This window comes from Vitis riparia, chromosome 10 (genome assembly GCF_004353265.1).
Source record: "Vitis riparia cultivar Riparia Gloire de Montpellier isolate 1030 chromosome 10, EGFV_Vit.rip_1.0, whole genome shotgun sequence".
In the NCBI taxonomy this organism is placed as follows: domain Eukaryota; kingdom Viridiplantae; phylum Streptophyta; class Magnoliopsida; order Vitales; family Vitaceae; genus Vitis; species Vitis riparia.
This window is the reverse complement of record NC_048440.1, coordinates 17597793-17616348: the sequence shown is the minus strand read 5'-3', so window position 1 is coordinate 17616348 and position 18556 is coordinate 17597793. Positions and strand designations below refer to the sequence as shown.

The following is an 18556-nucleotide window of genomic DNA, read 5'->3' as shown; positions in this document are numbered from 1 at the left end:
TGCCAATCACATGATCAATATCGATCAGTTGGATTATGTTTATAGAACATTTCTTTTCCCGGAAAATCCTGTAACATGCATTTGAAAAGTTCACATGTTCTTATTAGGAAGACAACAATTTTAACACATGACTAACAATGGCAGTCAAGGTTAAGATAAGGTGCTGCTGACAACTATTCTTATCGTTTTCTAATATTTAATGGCTTATACAAATAGTTAACATTTTGCCTCAAGAGCCAACAGGACATAAGGCTTTGGGCTAAAGAACAATGGGAATTCGGTTTATGTTCTATAATCAGAGTCATGAAGAAGTTTGATCCAAGTCACAGTCTTGAGATTCATTCCTTCTTATAAGAGTATTACACGGCAATCATGTCTATAACTGTATAAAATTTTGAAACTAGGCTTCAGTCCCTCTTTTTTCTCTAAGCATTCACATGCAATTTAGCAAGAAGGAAGATACATATTTCCCCATTATTGAAGATCCCTCTATGTACACTCTACCAAGTTCACACTCAAGGATTACAGGCAGGACAGAATCACACGACCTCGACAGCAGTACAATGCATATTAGGCAACTTCTCCATCAAATCTACAGTCAACATGGAAGCCTTTGGCTTTGGCAACCGGCCGGAGTCCCCGGACAGCAAGCTGGATGTTGATGTACTCCTTACGCATGTGCTAAGCCATTTGGCTTGCATGTACCTGTGTTTCCTCCATGGACCCATGTGCATTTTCTTCTCTTTCATGCACTTTTTGGCAGCCATACACAAGATCTTAACTAGGGTGTGTAATCTTTCTACCTTTCCCACGAATACTTCAGGGAGTCTGCGGATTAGTCGGTTGTATTCTTCACTGGCTCTTGCCATCTCGAATTCAGCTCGAAAATTCAGCTCAATTATCACCCTCACCTCTCCTTTCTTGGCGCTTGAGTTGTGGACCACATCCAAGAAGGTGTGTTCACCTGCAGAAATAATCGATTTTGAAGCTTTAATTCTTAGCCTTGACACCAAACATAATCTTATTTTTTATGGAGATTAATCACATCTTCCATGCATACCTGATGGGATATTTGGTGAGCTCCTCCATTTTGACTTGCAGATAGCACTGTTGTAGCCAGCATTTCGAAGACGGTCGGAGACTTCTCTCAACAGACAACTCCGGCAACCACCAACAACTGGTCTCAGGCAGACGCAGACGTTGTCATCCATTTGTATTTCCTTCAATGCCTCCTTGGTGGCATTCCGAATCCCTGATTCTAGAGAGCTAGTTCTGCATAAGGTTGTCTGCAAAATTCATGCACATAAATTCATTCATTATTCACGGTGACCGGAATGTTCGACCATGTAAAGGGCACTGTTTGGTTGAATAGAAAATCCTCAGAAAAGAAAGAGACAAAATATTAAAGTCATCACAATTAATATTTAGAGAGTAAAAAATTTACATGTAAAATCTGGTGCTGGGACTCCCAAAAATTCTTGTTCTCTTCCACACTACTAGAGTTCTTCTCCTTATCATCATCATCTTCGTCATCATCCAATGCTCCATTTTCACTGCACCCACCAGTACTGCTAAAGCTCTCCGGCCACCCTTCGCCGTCCTCAAGAAACCCGAACGCCATGTCCGACAAACTCGCAGCTTGTCCGGCGGTAAACCCAAGCTCAAGATTAGCAGACAAAAAGTTCCGGTGAATGGCCGGAATTCTCGCCGTCGCTCTGGCCATGGGCTCCTTTCTGCGAAGGGGTGATTAAGCTCACGTGTTCTCAAAAGGTGTGGATTGGGTTTAGATCTTGAGGACAAGGATTTTATAGTGAAAAGATTTTGACCACGGGGTGGGGCCATGCCTGCCAACGTGGACGAACGAGCCGCCGCGGATGGTCGGGCCCAGATGTCTCTCTTCCGACGTGGCTGATAGTAGTTGGGTGAAGTGCATCAAGACATTTCTAAGGCTGTGGTGGGTCAGGAGTGGTGGACCAGACAGCAAGGATCCACGTCAGATGGCTTCAATGATCTCATCTACTAAAATTATCTGGATATACTCGAATATTCGGAAATTTTATTTTATTCTTTTTACGTATTCGCGCTTTTCTTCCCTATACTTTCCATTATTACAAAAAAACCCCAATTCAAAATCCGCAAATGCAAATTTTTCATAACCGAATCCAAAATACAGAAGAGAAGCATCCGGCGCATATCCATTGGTGGGGGGCGGGCCGCGGGTCCACCGGAAGAGTGATGATACAATGAAATGTCTTGACTCTCGACAACGATGACGACGTGGTAGAATTCGGGACGTCGGAGGGACCCGCAGATGTTGCCTACCTACCGCAATGATTTTGTACCTTATAAAGAAAAATAAATAAATAAATGAAAACAAAAGAATGAGATTAACATGAAAATAGGGAAGTCAGTGAAACGCGGCGTCCTGAGGCGGTTTTTGTTAATGAAGGGGAAGAATCCAAAACTCACATGGGTAGTTTGGTAATTTGGGGGAAGTCACTTCAATTATTATTGGGATGAGGCCATCAGGCCATGGGAGTCAGAGTGAAGTGATGAGAAAAGCGACAAGAGAGTGGGTAGGTGTCTACGCTGATTATGCTCCATTTGCCACATCTCTCTATGTCCATACAAAATGTCCATTGCAAAATTGAACATGTTGTGACTACTGAGTACTGACTAGCCTGAAAGGGACGAATAGGACCAGACCATGTGTGATTGATATATTGGTATGTCGCCATGATGTACTCATTAAAATGTTGCCATCACTGACCATATGATATAATTTGGATTTGATAAGATTGTAAGTAGAGAAAACAAACCCAAGTTCTAATCTACTCTATGCTAATGCCCACATAAATACAAATTAACACAGCTGTGACCTAAGATTCCCTTAATTTTGAGTTTGTAATTTAATAGAGGGGCTCAGCCTATGAACTGTAATTGTGGGTTGGTTCAAAAGATAGAAAGTGGTGGAGGCCTAACTCACATGAACACATGAGGAGTGGTGCTTCAAATTTGGGTTTGGACTTTCCTCTCTCCTAGCTTTCTACCCAGAAAACCTTCCCCTTATTAGGCTCATATCATTATATTTGAATCACAGAGACGATTGTAAAACCCTTCCTAGTTTGGCAACACTCTACCCATAAAAAATGCATACAAATGGATGAGAACAAGGGATAGTGTACATCAATACACATGTTTCTTTATATAATAATCACAATAATGATGGCCTTTGTTCTTCCTAATCCAAATCCTCATCCACTTCTTGTACCTAATCTCCATGGGTTACTCCTTTTCCATAAGAAAATCATTGTGGCTAATATCTTATTACAACTACACCATCTCCTTCTAGATCAGCAGTTCTGTTTTACTCTTCTGGGATGATATTTTCCAAGTCGTCCTCACCAAGTCTCCTTCCCATCAACTCTCAATCACGCTGCATGAATTATTTAAGAAAACCTTACCCATTTAAATAATAAGAATTTGATATTTTAAGATACTTTTGATAACTTAAAGGCCTTTGTTTATTTCCCTGATCAAGACCTAAAGGAAAAGAAAGGAGAAAGTGTTGGTGAAAATTACAACTGCCCACCATGAACACAACCCATTAATTAAGTAGAGATGTTAGAGAAAATTTAAGGAAAAAATCATTTGGGCTGATGTGTTATATGGATCGAGTTATTTTCTGGGTGAGTATGGACGAGAACATATGCACATGGAGGGAGGAGGGTTGAGACAAAAGCCTAACCCCAGAAGATAAGAACAAAATTCAAATCGATAAGGGAGATTATAATCCAAAAGGAAATGAGAGGGGGCTTGACGATAAATGCATGTATTTTTATTTCTACCTTCTGCCTATAGTACGTGAGACTCTTTCTTCCTAAGCGATAACTGATAACACATGACAAGACGTGTTATCTCACAGATGGCTTCTTTGATACTCTCTAGTCTCTAATGGCTTCTGATAGTTGAGTTGCTTGTCCAAGCATGAGAAAGGTAGAAACATGAATCATATAAGTTATACACCGCCTCATGTCACCCATGCGCCGTAGCCAAAAAGTCTACGCAACTTAAAATTATGTCTACATCAATGATTTTAAGGTTTGTGAAAGAAGTTGGTGAGGGGGTAAGATGTGAAATTTAGTTTAGAGAAAAACTGGTATCAAATTGTTTGCATAGCTTAATGGTACGTAATTATCCTTTTTTTTTTTTTTTCTTCAAATCTCGAGTTAAGGAATTAGAATCGATTTCTTATAAATAATTTTTCCAAAATTTCTGCACTTATATTTCACATAAATTCAAACTATTCAAATTTCATAAAATAAAAAAATAAAAGCAAATACATCTTAAATGTCCAACTAAGATTGTGTTTGGTTTTTAACTGAACATAAAAAATCAAAATATTTAGCTTTTTATATTTAGTTAAAAATAACTTGTTAACATCATTCAATATAACTAAACTTAACTTATTGACAATAAATTTACTTTAATTATTTTGACTTTTTCTATTTAGTAAAAAACCAAACACCATCTAAATTTATATTTATTAGAGTTTATCAAGAAAAGTACCTACTAAAATTTGCATTTATTTTTCTAAGAAATCTTCTTGAATTATTTAATTTGTAAAAAAGACAAATTATTAACATTGATAAGAGATATGGGTATTAAGTATTAAGTTTTAAGTATTAAGTCATCAAACTTGTGTTAATTGTGGCATATGAAATTGAAGGAAGGGTGGTTGTAATTTTGTGGAGAGAATATTGAAGGAATTAGAGAAAGATTCTAAAATAAATATTTCTTCGTAGCATTTGAAGACAAGTTCTTAGCCAAATCCATAGCCCCGAAACATGACAGCTGTGACCTGCAACTTTATTAATAGAATGCCTGTCTCTTCCTTTTGAGAAAGATACAGCAAAATACTATTCTTTTTTAAAAAAAAAAAATTATTTTAATACATATTGCCAGGTTGCTCTCTCTTTTTCATGTAATTATCATATTGTTTTTTTTTTTTTTAAAAAAATGGTATCATATTGTTTGCATAGCTTAATGGTACGTAATTATCTTTTTCTTTTTTCTATTTCTTAAAATCTCGAGTTAAGGAATTAGAATCGATTTCTTGTAAAAAAAATTTCCAAAATTTCTGCACTTATACTTCACATAAATTCAAACTATTCAAATTTCATAAAAAAAAAATAAAAAATACATCTTAAATAACCAACTAAGATGGTATTTGTTTTTTTTTTTTTTTGCTGAATAGAAAAAATAACAATATTTAATTTTTTCAATTAAATTAAAAGTAACTTGTTGACATTATCCAACATAACTAAACTTAACTTATTAATAATAAATTCATTTGAATTATATTGGATAATGTCAATAATTTACTTTAAAATAAATATAAAAAATCAAATATTTTGACTTTTTATATTTCGTCAAAAAATAAATATTATCTAAGTTTATATTTATTAGAGCTTATCGAGAAAAGTACTTACTAAAATTTGCATTTATTTATCTAAGAAATCTTCTTGAATTATTTAATTTGTAAAAAAGACAAATCATTAACATTGATAAGAGAGATGGGTATTAAGTATTAAGTATTAAGTCATCAAACTTGTGTTAAGTGTGGCATATGAAATTGAAGGAAGGGTGGTTGTAATTTTGTGGAGAGAATATTGAAGGAATTAGAGAAAGATTCTAAAATAAATATTTCTTCGTAGCATTTGAAGACAAGTTCTTAGCCAAATCCATGGCCATGACAGCTGTGACCTTCAACTTTATTAATAGAATGCCTGTCTCTTCCTTTTGAGAAAGATACAGCAAAATACTATTCTTTTTATAAAAAAAAATTATTTTAATATATATTGCCAGGTTGCCCTTTCTTTTTCATGTATATTTTCAAACTCCACTTATTTTTGGACTATTTGCTCTTCCCCCACATGGGCCTCCCATACCCATAACCCATAACAGAGTCCTACCAATTTCCCCCCTACTTCCTATTCCTTCTTGTGTTTTGATTTTCTTGGGTCTTGTCCAATCACCAAAAAGCATTGATGTGTCAATGGGTTTAAAAGTCAAAATAAGGATGAGACAGAGGAATAGGTAAAAAGTTTTTAACTAAGATGGTGGCTGTAGTTATGTCATGATATCTATATAAATAATGACTTATCATCAATTAAAATATTTTGTGATATGGTCATGCCCCCCACTAAAGTAATTAAAGGCCACCTCAACCTCATGGGCCATGGCTCTCGATCATATCACCTAGTGGCCAAATCTCTAAGATGTAGTAGTTGAGCGCCAAAATGCCACATGCAATAGAAGAATTGGGCGGAATTAAGGATAAAATCTTTAGTCAAAAGGCAATGGAATACATTAGGGTTGTAGTATGACATTGAATAGTAAATTTTTTTATAAGCATTGAAAAGATATTATTTGTGTATATCTATATTTTTTATAATTCTTTTTCTCGGGTTCTTCACGTAAGGGAAAACATTTCTTTTATATAGCGATCATGTGTGGAAAGCAAGAAGATCCATGTCATCACACGTCGTTTGTATGTTCTTTTTTACTAAACGCTAAAAAAACAACACGACTTGTCAGGTGATAAGCTTGACTTAACTTGAAGGTGGTGAATCTAAAGAGTACCTCATCAGCGGTGGTGTCAAACCAACATCTTCCTATTTTGATGACATATTATGATTAAATATCCCCTTCCAAACCACTATTGATGATATCATGTATGTATATTCAAATTTTATTTTTATATATAATTTGATAATGTCATTCCTTAATACCTTATCTTTGTCTAACGACAAAGATTTTACCACAATTTAATAATCTGGATGGAGAATTTTATAAACACTAATTCAACACCATAGTATTTTCCCACATTTTTCGGCTCATTATCTCTACTTGAATCTCAACCCATAAATTATTTCATTTTAAACTTCATTCGAGGTATGTTAGGTTTCAAAAAAGCAATAAAAAAAGAAAAGGGTGTTAAAAGAAAATAGTTTTCTTATATCTAATTTTATTATAAATAAATAAAATAAAATTTATTTAATTAAAGATTAAAATAAGTTTAAATTACTTATAAAAATAACTAATAAATTTTCTATATATTTTTAATTTTTATTTTTTGATGAGCTTTAAAGCTCCTCTAGGTGTCCAGACCGACGCCAAAATCATGTCCTGTCAGTGACTCTTGAGGGGTGAATACAAACAAGTTAACGACAGTGGGGAATACGCGGCATCGACAAACTAACCTTATCCAATACGAAAATGGATCTTGAAAACAACATCAAACAATTGACTGATGAAAAACGAAACCAAATTTTGGATCTATTTGTCCATGTTAATCGAATATGCCTTCATCATGCCAATCAAATTCAACTAGAACTCTCTTACAAATTCAGAAAATCCAATATGATTTACCATCACAATCCATAAGCATTCAGCAACCAATAATCAAGGACACGTGCCTCTCTATTGACAAAGTCATTAGCGCCCTTAATAATCTCATGGGGCTTGTTTATCAGACCACAGCCCATCAGAGGCCATGCCAATATGGGACTTACAAATTTGGAGAAGACGTTAGTGATGGTTTTGAGGTTTGTCATTCAAGCCTTTGTCCTCTTGCTGTGGTTCTAAGATTCACACACTACACCAACTTTAATGTTTTTTGTTATGGGCTTGGAGCCAAGCCCATTATCTTTCTTTATAAAGCAAACCTGGCCATGGGCCCATGGTGTGTGATCCAACTAAATAAAAGCCCATTTTGGGCTCTCAACTAGGGTTCCAATTTTGACATGATGCTATAACACATTTGGAAACAATATGAAATTTAGGTGTTCTTAGGTAACTGTTTTTTAAAACAATTCTAAAAAATAGTTTTTAAAAATTGTTCTCTAGGATAAAAATTTGTTTGGGAACTTAAGATATTTTTAATTTATTTTTAATATTTTTAAATATGTTTTAAAAATAAATTTTATTTTTAAAACAATTATGAAAAAATAAGTGAAAATAACTGAAAAGAATTAAAAAATATTATCTAAAAATATTCTATTTTCTATTTTTAAGAACAATAAACAAAAAATAGTTTCTGGTTTTCTATTTTTTTGTTCTGAAAAACAAAAAACTGTTATAAAAAACAATGGTCAACAAATAGTCATATTTTGGTTTACTGTTCAACCCATTTAATACCTTCATTTATTCATATCAGATTCATTTACTTAACTTCGTCAAAGTGACTTATTTATAACACAATTCATTAATGATTCGTTAAACTCACATCAATTTATTATTTTTATATATTTAAAAATTATAAAAAATAAAAAAATATTTATTTTAACTAATGAAGTGTTTGTTTGGATGTACTTCTTATTTTTAGTTCTCTGAAAAATTATAATTTTTATGTAAGATACAAAACCTCTTAAAGGTTTGAATTAAAATTAAAAGATTTTAAAAGTTATTTCAAAACATTGAGAAGTCAAAAAATTTTCAAACACAAATTTAAAAATTTTTTTAAGTGATTTTTAAAGACATAAGATAAATCTTTACAAAATGTATAAAGTACTCTACCTTTTAAAAAAAGTTTCTAATTTTGAAAACAAAAAATATGAAATATATCAAAATAGATACAAAATAAATTTGGGTTAATTTCACCTGCTTTGATTGACTACATTTGTTGAAATTTCATCAAATATGTAACGAACGAGAGGTGAATGAAAAAAAAAATAGAAGAGGTATTTGGTGATATTTTAAACTAACGAGAATTAAGCATATTTAGTAAATATTTGATGAAAGTGAATGAAATTAATCCAATAAAAGTTTATATATTTATTATAAAAATTTAAAATATTTTATAACTAAAACATTAAATAAAATTATAAATGTATAAAATTAAAAGTTTAATTTATTTTTAAATTATACACATATTATAATTTAAATTTAAAATTTTAAGTAAATATTTATTATTTCTTATTCTAACAAGAAATGTAAACCAAAAATGATGTATAATTTTAATAACATGTGAACTTAAAAACAATTAAAAGTACATTCGATAGTGATGTTAGGAAGTGTTTTTTAGTCTTAAATTTTATTCTTTCAAACATTTTTTTAAAAAAAGTTAAAAACATTTTTTAGAATCATTGCCACAAAACACTTTTAAAAATATGGAAAATACGTTTAAAATCATTATAAAAAAAAAAAAAAAAACCACTATTGTAAACACCACTTCAAAGAATTATTCAACCAAAGATATGGCGGCATTTGAAAATCTAAAACCCAAAAACACATCGATGGGATTATTATTTTAGTGCTTCAAACATGGATCAAATCAAAGTAGGAAAAAAGCAGCTACCAAAAATATTAAATTTAGGGGTAAAGAAGCAGCATTCCATGCAAACGGGAGAGTTTGGTGCCCAAAATTACATTTGGACAGGGATATGAGCCATTGCAATGATCAAATCATGCCCCAAAGTCCCTCCTTCCCATCTCTCAAACTCACTCCTGGCTTCTTACAATGGACCATGGATGAACCGGAATTAGAAACAGAATTTTAATCATTTCCAACGCAATCTAAAATCCCGTGGAGTCTTTTATCATTACAGTGAATTTAATATAATTGTACATCGGCATATCTATCCTTCTGCAAACTTGGAAAAAAAAAGAGAGAAAAAATTAAAAAAAAAAAAAAAAAAAAACTCTCTACAAGACCCAACCCAATAAGCAGTAGGCATGAATGGTAAAATCGGTGCATCAAAATCTGTTTGGGTTCACCTGCCACCCAGAACTGAATCGGACCAAGAGGTCCAAGACGAGCAGGAAGCAAGAGACTGTCTGAAATCTTCAAATGTTGGGTGTGATCCGCGGCCAAAGGTGTGTGGATACTTAGACCACATGGATTTGGATCTCATGCTTTCTAGCAGATTCACATCCGTCTCCTCTCCCTCTGATTCACAAACCTCATTCCTTCCTTCTAAAATCTTCACCACTTGCCTCATTGTTGGTCTGGCACCTGGATCAGGGTATGTACACAACAACCCCAAATGCAGCACCTTCTCCACTTCCTCCTCATCCAATTCTCCTCTGCTCCTTAATCTCTCATCCAGTGCTAGCACTAATTCCCCCTTCCTCATCAACTCCCACAACCAATCAATCAAATGCGGTTTTCCTTCCTCCATTGGTCTTCTACCGCATAAGACTTCTAAAATCAAAACACCAAAGCCGAATACATCGGTTTGGGCTGAAGCTCGGCCGGTTCTAATGACTTCAGGCGCTAAGTATCCCACTGTCCCCACCACCCGCGTTGTGCTACCCACTTGGTCGTGGCCGTGCATGCGGGCTAAGCCAAAATCTCCTAATCTTCCGTTCATGTCCTTGTCAAGTAACACATTGCTGGCCTTAATGTCTCTGTGCAGTACTTTGGACTCCCAGCCTTCGTGTAAGTATAGCACCCCTGAAGCTACGTCTTTGAGAACCCTGATTCGATCTTTGAAACTCAATATTTTGCTCTCTTCACATTCGAACACCCTCTTGTCCAGACTTCCATTTTCCATATAATCATACACCAACATGAAGCTCCCGTTTTCCCTCTTGCACCACCCCCTCAATGACACTAAACACCTGTGCTTCAGCCTTCCAAGGCTCGAGATTTCAGCTACGAATTCTCTCATTCCTTGGTCATTTTCGTGGGAAATTCGCTTCACTGCGATCTCTGCCCCTCCTTCTAAAACACCCTTGTACACCTTTCCATTCCCCCCAGTTCCAATCACATTTTCCTCCGAGAAACCATTGGTTGCCGCCTCGATTTCCTGATGAGTGATTCTGTGAGGCCAGTACTCCAATTCCCATTCTTCCATTCCCTCCCTCCTTCTCGCTCTTAGGCGCTTCCATCTTATCAGAAACCATGAAAACACGGAGCAAAAGACTACACAGAAGAAAACTCCCACTGTGATCCCTGCGATGAACCCTTTGGACTGAAATATTGATTTTTTCGGAGGAACAAATGATGGCAAACCACTTGTAATCAATTCGCTGCTCAAGGAGAAATTAGAATTGCTAAAGCTCCAAGCCAAAATCCTGTGACTTTCAACTAATTTGCCGGTTGCAGCAGTGAAGCCAACATACATGTCATCCAGAAAAACATCAGAGAGATTAAGAGCAACACTCAGTAAAGGACGTTGAGGCCTCGTCTTGCCAGCCTCAGCCATGGTAACATTGATATGAAAATCCAAGTAGTCAATCCAAACTTGATAATTCTTACCATTATTCAGCTGCAGCCTCTTGAATGACTTCTCATCTTCCTCGCTACTGCTATTGCCGCCGCCGCTGCTGATTTTCCCGTTGTCGGGCCAATAGCCCGCCTCATGTGCGCTCATAGAAGTGAGTGAATTGACATCGATGCCAACATGATTATTGCTTATATCGTCGAACTCTTCGTTTTGGAAGACATCGAACTCTACGCCAAAGACATGGTTAATCGAATTCCCATTGTTGGTGTGGTTGAGAAAGCCTAGATTTTGAGCAGAAGTGGTCCCTTTGTAGGGAATTAAACCGAATTCCCAACCCGTGAGAAACAAAATTAAAGAAAACACACGCCAAAGAAAAGATAATCACACGCACAAGACAGTATTTACGTGGTTCGGCAATTTGCCTACATCCACGGAGTTGCAGGGATATCACTATTATCAGGGAAGAATTCAGAGTACAACCTAGCGGCTACAATATTCTCTCTATATATATAACACGACAACCCCACCACACTAAAAAACCCTAATCATAAAGGGTGGTTCCACAATGGGCTAAACGGCCCAACAGGCCTCAATAAATCTCCCATTAAAAAGCCATGCAATATTATTCGGGTCGGGTCGTCAAATTGGATCAAACAAAACTAGGCTCCACAAAGCCCAACAAATCTCCCACTTGGAGACTAGTCCAATCACCAACATCAAACCGCTATCCTCCAAGAAACAATCCCTCATCCCTACAACTTATCCTCCTGTCCTCAAGCTAGAAGACCAATTGAAGCTGCGCACAGCTTCAACTTCTCAATAGTGACACCCTTAGTCAACATGTCTGCAGGGTTCTTAGATCCACAAATCTTCTCAAGTATTACCAGTTTATCCTCAACAAGATAACGGATAAAGTGGTATTTTGTTTGTATATGTTTCGACTTTGAATGAAAAGCCGAATTTTTGGCAAGAAAAATTGCACTCTGACTGTCACTATGTAGAATGCCCATCTCCTGCTTCTTACCCAATTCATCTAAGAAACCATGTAGCCAAATCATCTCCTTTCCAGCTTCAGTTGCTGCAACATACTCGGCTTCTGTAGTAGACAAAGTAACAATCTTCTGTAGATTTGAAACCCATGATATAGCTGTACCACCTAGAGTAAAAACAAACCCAGTAGTACTCTTTCTACTATCAATATCACCAGCAAAATCAGCATCTACATAACCCTGCAATTTCAAACTTGCACCTGTGAAGCAAAGACATGTATTTAATGAACCCTTCAGATATCTTAGAATCCACTTGACTGCCTCCCAATGCTGCTTTCCAGGCCTACTCATGAATCTGCTCACAACTCCCACTGCATGTGCAATGTCTGGCCTTGTACACACCATAGCATACATCAAGCTACCAATAGCTGAGGCATAGGGCACCTTGCTCATATGGTCCCTTTCTTCTTCTGTCTTCGGTGACTGTTCTTTGCTTAGTTTGAAATGGCTCCCCAAGGGTGTGCTCACTGGTTTAGCTTCATTCATGTTGAACCTGCTGAGAACTTTCTTCACATACTCTGATTGTGAAAGCTTCAATGTACCATTAGCCTTATCTCTAATGATTCTCATACCAAGGATTTGCTTTGCAACTCCCAAATCCTTCATTGCAAATTGTTTGGACAATTGCTTCTTCAGATAATTAATCTTCTCAATGTCAGACCCTGCAATAAGCATATCATCCACATACAACAGTAATATGATGTAAGAATTGTCAAAAGACTTAACATAGCAACAGTGATCAGCTTCACATCTCTTGAACCCAATTCTATGCATAAAACTGTCAAACTTCTTGTACCACTGTCTAGGAGCTTGTTTAAGGCCATACAAGCTTTTTCTCAGTTTGCAGACTAGATTCTCTTGTCCCTGAACAATGAACCCTTTTGGCTGAATCATGTAAAGGTCTTCCTCCAAGTCACATGAAGGAATGCTGTCTTCACATCTAACTGCTCAAGATGTAAGTTTTCTGCAGCCACCATTCCTAGTACAAGTCTGATTGTTGACATTTTCACAACTGGAGAAAATATCTCTGTGTAGTCAATGCCCTCCTTCTGCTGGAACCCTTTAACAACTAATCTGGCCTTGTAACGTTTACTACCATCATGCTCATTCTTTATTCTGTATACCCACTTGTTGTGCAAAGCCTTCTTTCCTACTGGCAATTCAGTCAATTCCCATGTCTGATTCCCTAACAAGGAATCCATCTCATCCTTCATGGCTAACTCCCACTTGCTTGAATTCTCATCTTGCAAGGCTTCATCATAACACTCTGGCTCACCGCCATCAGTCAACAGGAGATAATTTAAAACAGGTGAATAACGCTGCGGAGGTCTAATGTTCCTGGAAGATCTGCGAACTTCAACTACAGGTGTACTCAGATCTACCTGTGAATTTACATTCTCCTTATCTTCTTCACCCCCCTTCTGGACAGTACTTTCAGTCAATTCATCTAAGTTGACAAACTTAGATTTCTTTTGATCTATCTTTGTAACATCTGACACTACAGTTGACCTGTCCTTGTACATAACCTGTTCATTAAATATCACATTTCTACTTCTGATGATTTTCCTGTTTTGTTCATCCCAAAACCTATAGCCAAATTTCTCATCACCATAGCCAATGAAAAAACATATTTTTGACTTTGCATCAAGTTTGCTACGAGCATCAGAATCAATATGAACATAAGAAACACAACCAAAAACTTTTAAATGTGAAAACTTCACCTCTTTACCGCTCCAAACCTCCTCAGGAAGTCTGAATTCCATGGGAACTGATGGTCCTCGGTTTATCAGGTAAGCTGCAGTACTAACAGCATCAGCCCAAAAAGTTTTTGGTAGTCCAGCATGCAACCTCATACTTCTAGCACGCTCATTGAGAGTTCTGTTCATGCGCTCAGCCACACCATTCTGCTGTGGTGTCCCAGGAATGGTCTTCTCCATCCTAATTCCCTGTGCAGCACAATACTCATTGAACCCTCCATCTATGTACTCTCCTCCATTATCTGACCTCAAACATTTTACTTTCAAACCTGTTTCTGTCTCAACCATGGCCTTCCACTTCTTAAAAGTTTCAAATACATCAGATTTATTTTTCAGAAAATAAACCCATACCTTTCTACTTGAGTCATCAATAAAAGTGATGTAGTACCTTGAACCTCCTAGGGATGCAACCGGAGAAGGCCCCCACAAATCAGTGTGTACTAGTTCCAATTTTTCAGCCTTCGGTGTCCTGCCAGTTTTCAAGAAGCTTACCTTTTTTTGTTTTCCTAAGATGCAACTTTCACACATGTCAAAATCAATGGATTTCAATTCTGGTAGTTTTCCTTTTGACAACAGCATCTTCATCCCTTTCTCACTCATGTGACCAAGTCTACGATGCCATAGGCTTGTATCAGTACTTGCATCAGCAACTGCAATTGTGTCTCTTGGACATGAGGTCATATACAAAGTACCAGTCTTCTTTCCACGAGCCAATACCCTAGCTCCCTTTGTAACCTTCCAAGTACCACCAACAAATAATATCGCATGTCCTTCATCATCAAGTTGTCCAACAGAAATCAGATTCCTCCTCAGGTCAGGAATATGTCGAACCTTCTCCAGTAACCAAACAGACTCATTAGGCAACGATATCCGGATGTCTCCCAGACCCACAACATCCAAGGCTGAACCATCAGCCAAATACACCTTACCAAAATCACCTGCAACATAATTCTGTATGATTTCTCGGTGTGGAGTGGTATGAAACGAAGCTCCTGAATCCAAAACCCAATCATCAAGTGGACTGTCTACTGCAAGAAGTAATGCATCCTGTACCTCTTCTGTTACAGCATTAGCAGAATCATCTTCATTCTTCTTCTTAGGGCTTTTGCATTGCCTTTTAAAGTGACCTGTTTTCCCACAATTCCAACATTGTACTTGTTGGCCTGATCTAGATTTGCTTCTGTTTCGATTAGAATTTCTGGAATTTGATCTACCCTGATTTGAATTTCTGTTATTACCTCTGCCTCTTGTCTCAAGGTTTAGGGCAGAACCAGATCCTGAGGTTTCTCCTGCATCTCTTCGGCGAATCTCCTCAGCCAGAATTAAATCTCGTATATCATTGTACTTGAGCTTTTCCTTTCCCGTAGAATTGCTTACTGCCATCCTCATTGCCTCCCAACTGTTTGGCAAAGAAGCTAAGACGATCAGAGCACGAATCTCATCATCAAAATCAATTTCTACAGACGACAATTGATTTGTGATTGTATTAAATTCATTCAGATGTTGTGCTACTGATGCATTCTCTGCCATCTTCAAATTAAACAATTTCTTCATCAGATGCACCTTATTGTTTGCGGACGGCTTTTCATACATACCGGACAAAGCCTTCATCAAATCTGCTGTGGTCTTCTCCTTTACAACATTATGTGCAACAGACCTAGACAGAGTTAACCTAATAACTCCTAGAACCTGTCTGTCAAGAAGCGCCCATTCCTCAGCCTTCATACTCTCAGGTTTTGTCCCCAAAAGAGGCAGATGCAATTTCCTCCCATAGAGATAATCTTCAATCTGCATCCTCCAATACGCAAAGTCTATGCCATCAAACTTTTCTATTCCAGACGCCTTTCCTGCTTCCTCTGCCATTGCTCCCACTCAAACCTAACCCTAGGCTCTGATACCAGTTGTAGGGAATTAAACCGAATTCCCAACCCGTGAGAAACAAAATTAAAGAAAACACACGCCAAAGAAAGATAATCACACGCACAAGACAGTATTTACGTGGTTCGGCAATTTGCCTACATCCACGGAGTTGCAGGGATATCACTATTATCAGGGAAGAATTCAGAGTACAACCTAGCGGCTACAATATTCTCTCTATATATATACACGACAACCCCACCACACTAAAAAACCCTAATCATAAAGGGTGGTTCCACAATGGGCTAAACGGCCCAACAGGCCTCAATAAATCTCCCATTAAAAGCCATGCCAATATTATTCGGGTCGGGTCGTCCAAATTGGATCAAACAAAACTAGGCTCCACAAAGCCCAACACCCTTCGATGCCGGTGACTGGTGCAAAGAGGAAAACGATGCCATGGCCGGGAATCATGTCCTTGTAAGGAGCCATGGAGAAGATGAACGAGGTGGAAAAAGGAACCACATGGGAGGAATTCGGGGATTTTGCAGGGACTTTCGATGGGTAAAGAGCTCTACCAATTGCGAATCTGGTGTGGTTTGTAAGAGTAAGAAAGCGAGATTCAATGTCGGCAACACCATAGAGTAGCATATCAGAGGAATTGAAGCCATTGAAGACGAAATCTACAGCGGATGCTAATCCGAAGAAAGTTGAAATGGAAAGTATTAGGAGCAGAAGAGGGTGGTGTATCCTCATATTGTAGCAGAGCAGAAGAATAACGAAGAAGACAAGATATGGCTCTCATGTATGATATTGATATCTGAATGGAGCAGAGACACACGTAGAGAGATAAGCTGAGATTCTGAAGGAGTATTTGAGTTTACTTGTCAAACATTTGAGATTCATGTGATTGTTCTTTTTCAAGTACTCCAATATTTACAAAGGTGGTATTTCCCCTTGTTTATGCTAAAGGGCCCTGTTTGGTTTCTTGAACCAAAATTTTAGTGTCTCTTATTTAAAGTTCGATAAATACCGATTCAACATTTTTGTGTTTTTCTAAATTTAAATATATATAGTCTTTTTGATAATAATTTTAGAAAATTTTATAATTTAAGTATTAAAAAAATTAAATTTTTTTTTAAAATCATATCAAACATACTCATAATATTCTTTTGGATATATTATATGTCATGCTCTTTCCATCTCTCCAAAAGAAAGCAAATAGTCATAATTGACCAAACTCCCACTATGATGTCATTACATAAATTGGGATCAATAAATAATAACTAACCGTTTATCTTTTGACTTTGAATAAGCATTGAAATATGATTTCTAAACCACGTGGGAAGAGTAAAATTAGCAGAAAGAAAGTATTTTCATCAAATATTATATATTTAAATGTAAGGATCCTTCCATCTTATGCTAAGAAGAGTTGAACACCTACGGCCAAAAACTCTAAGCATTACATAATCTAGTTTGAGATTGAAAATTTTCTCTAAGATACAATTTTATCTATTTATTAATTAAACCACTATTACAAAGGCATCATCCCAAAATTTGAAGGGCATAAATAACTAAGTTACGAGAGTACGGTAGATTTGATGCCGCTCAATAATACTATTTTACTTTGACATTCATATGCATTCATAAGGATAGAAGGGTGGGGCATAAGTTGTACAGCCTTTGTTCTCTTTCTGTGGTTCTAAGATTCACACACTACACCAACTTTAATATTGATTGTTATGGGCTTGGAGCCAAGCCCATTATCTTTCTTTAATAAAAGCAAACCTGGCCATGGGCCCATGGTGTGTGATCCAACTGAATAATCCTCTTTACTATTCCATATTTTGTGTGTATAAGTCCCTCTTGCATTTAATTTTTGGTACATGATGTTGGGCTCTCAACTAGGGTGCCAATTTTGAGGGGATGCCATGACACATTTGGAAACAATACAAATTTTAGTGCATTTAAATTAGTTAATTGCATTTGTATCATAATTTTGTCAACTTATATATCTTATTTTATAAACAGATAGTATTTTGGTCTAACTATTCAACCCATTTAATCCCATTTAGTTATTAATGTCAAATATATTTATTTAATTATGTCAAAATGACTTATTTATAACCCAATTCATTAGTGATTTATTTATTTCATATCAATTTACTAATTTTATATATTTAAATATTATAAAAAATAAAAATATTTATTTTAATTACAAATATAAATATCATAGATTTCAAAAAATTAAATAACTAATTAAGTGTTCGTTTTAGATACATTTCTTTTTTTTTAATCAGAAAATAATAATAAGTTTTATATGACATATAGAACCACAATTTTAAAATTTTTCAAAAGCCATTTTTAAGGACATAAGATAAATATTTACTTTTTGTATCATATATTTTATTTTTGTTTTTTAAAAGGGTTTTTATTTTAAAAGCAAAAAAAGGAACCATATCAAAACAAATAGTAAATAAAATTGGATTAATTTCACCAACTTCACCTCAAGTTCATATTAAATACCCTTAATTCAATTTATTTGAAATTTCATTAAACACTTCCATCCTTTTAAGTGAATTGAAATATAAATGAAAATAACAAATAAAAAAAATAAAAAGATATTTGATGATATGTTAAATCAATGTTGTGAGGTGAA

General features: G+C 35.9%; 2 protein-coding genes across 2 annotated transcripts; both read right to left on the bottom strand.

Moving 5' to 3' along the window:
* Nucleotides 1–260: 260 nt before the first annotated feature.
* Nucleotides 261–1764, bottom strand: LOC117923010. The gene is made up of 3 exons (XM_034841272.1): nucleotides 1445–1764; nucleotides 1061–1286; nucleotides 261–964 (listed from the first exon to the last, which is right to left on the bottom strand). Exons 1-3 carry the CDS (start codon nucleotides 1721–1723, stop codon nucleotides 540–542), a joined length of 930 nt encoding a protein of 309 aa, XP_034697163.1. The 5' UTR covers nucleotides 1724–1764; the 3' UTR covers nucleotides 261–539.
* A 7811-nt stretch (nucleotides 1765–9575) lies between these two features.
* On the bottom strand, nucleotides 9576–16697 carry LOC117923421 (L-type lectin-domain containing receptor kinase VII.1-like). The gene is made up of 2 exons (XM_034841691.1): nucleotides 16316–16697; nucleotides 9576–11538 (listed from the first exon to the last, which is right to left on the bottom strand). Exons 1-2 carry the CDS (start codon nucleotides 16651–16653, stop codon nucleotides 9777–9779), a joined length of 2100 nt encoding a protein of 699 aa, XP_034697582.1. The 5' UTR covers nucleotides 16654–16697; the 3' UTR covers nucleotides 9576–9776.
* Between the last annotated feature and the right edge of the window lie 1859 nt (nucleotides 16698–18556).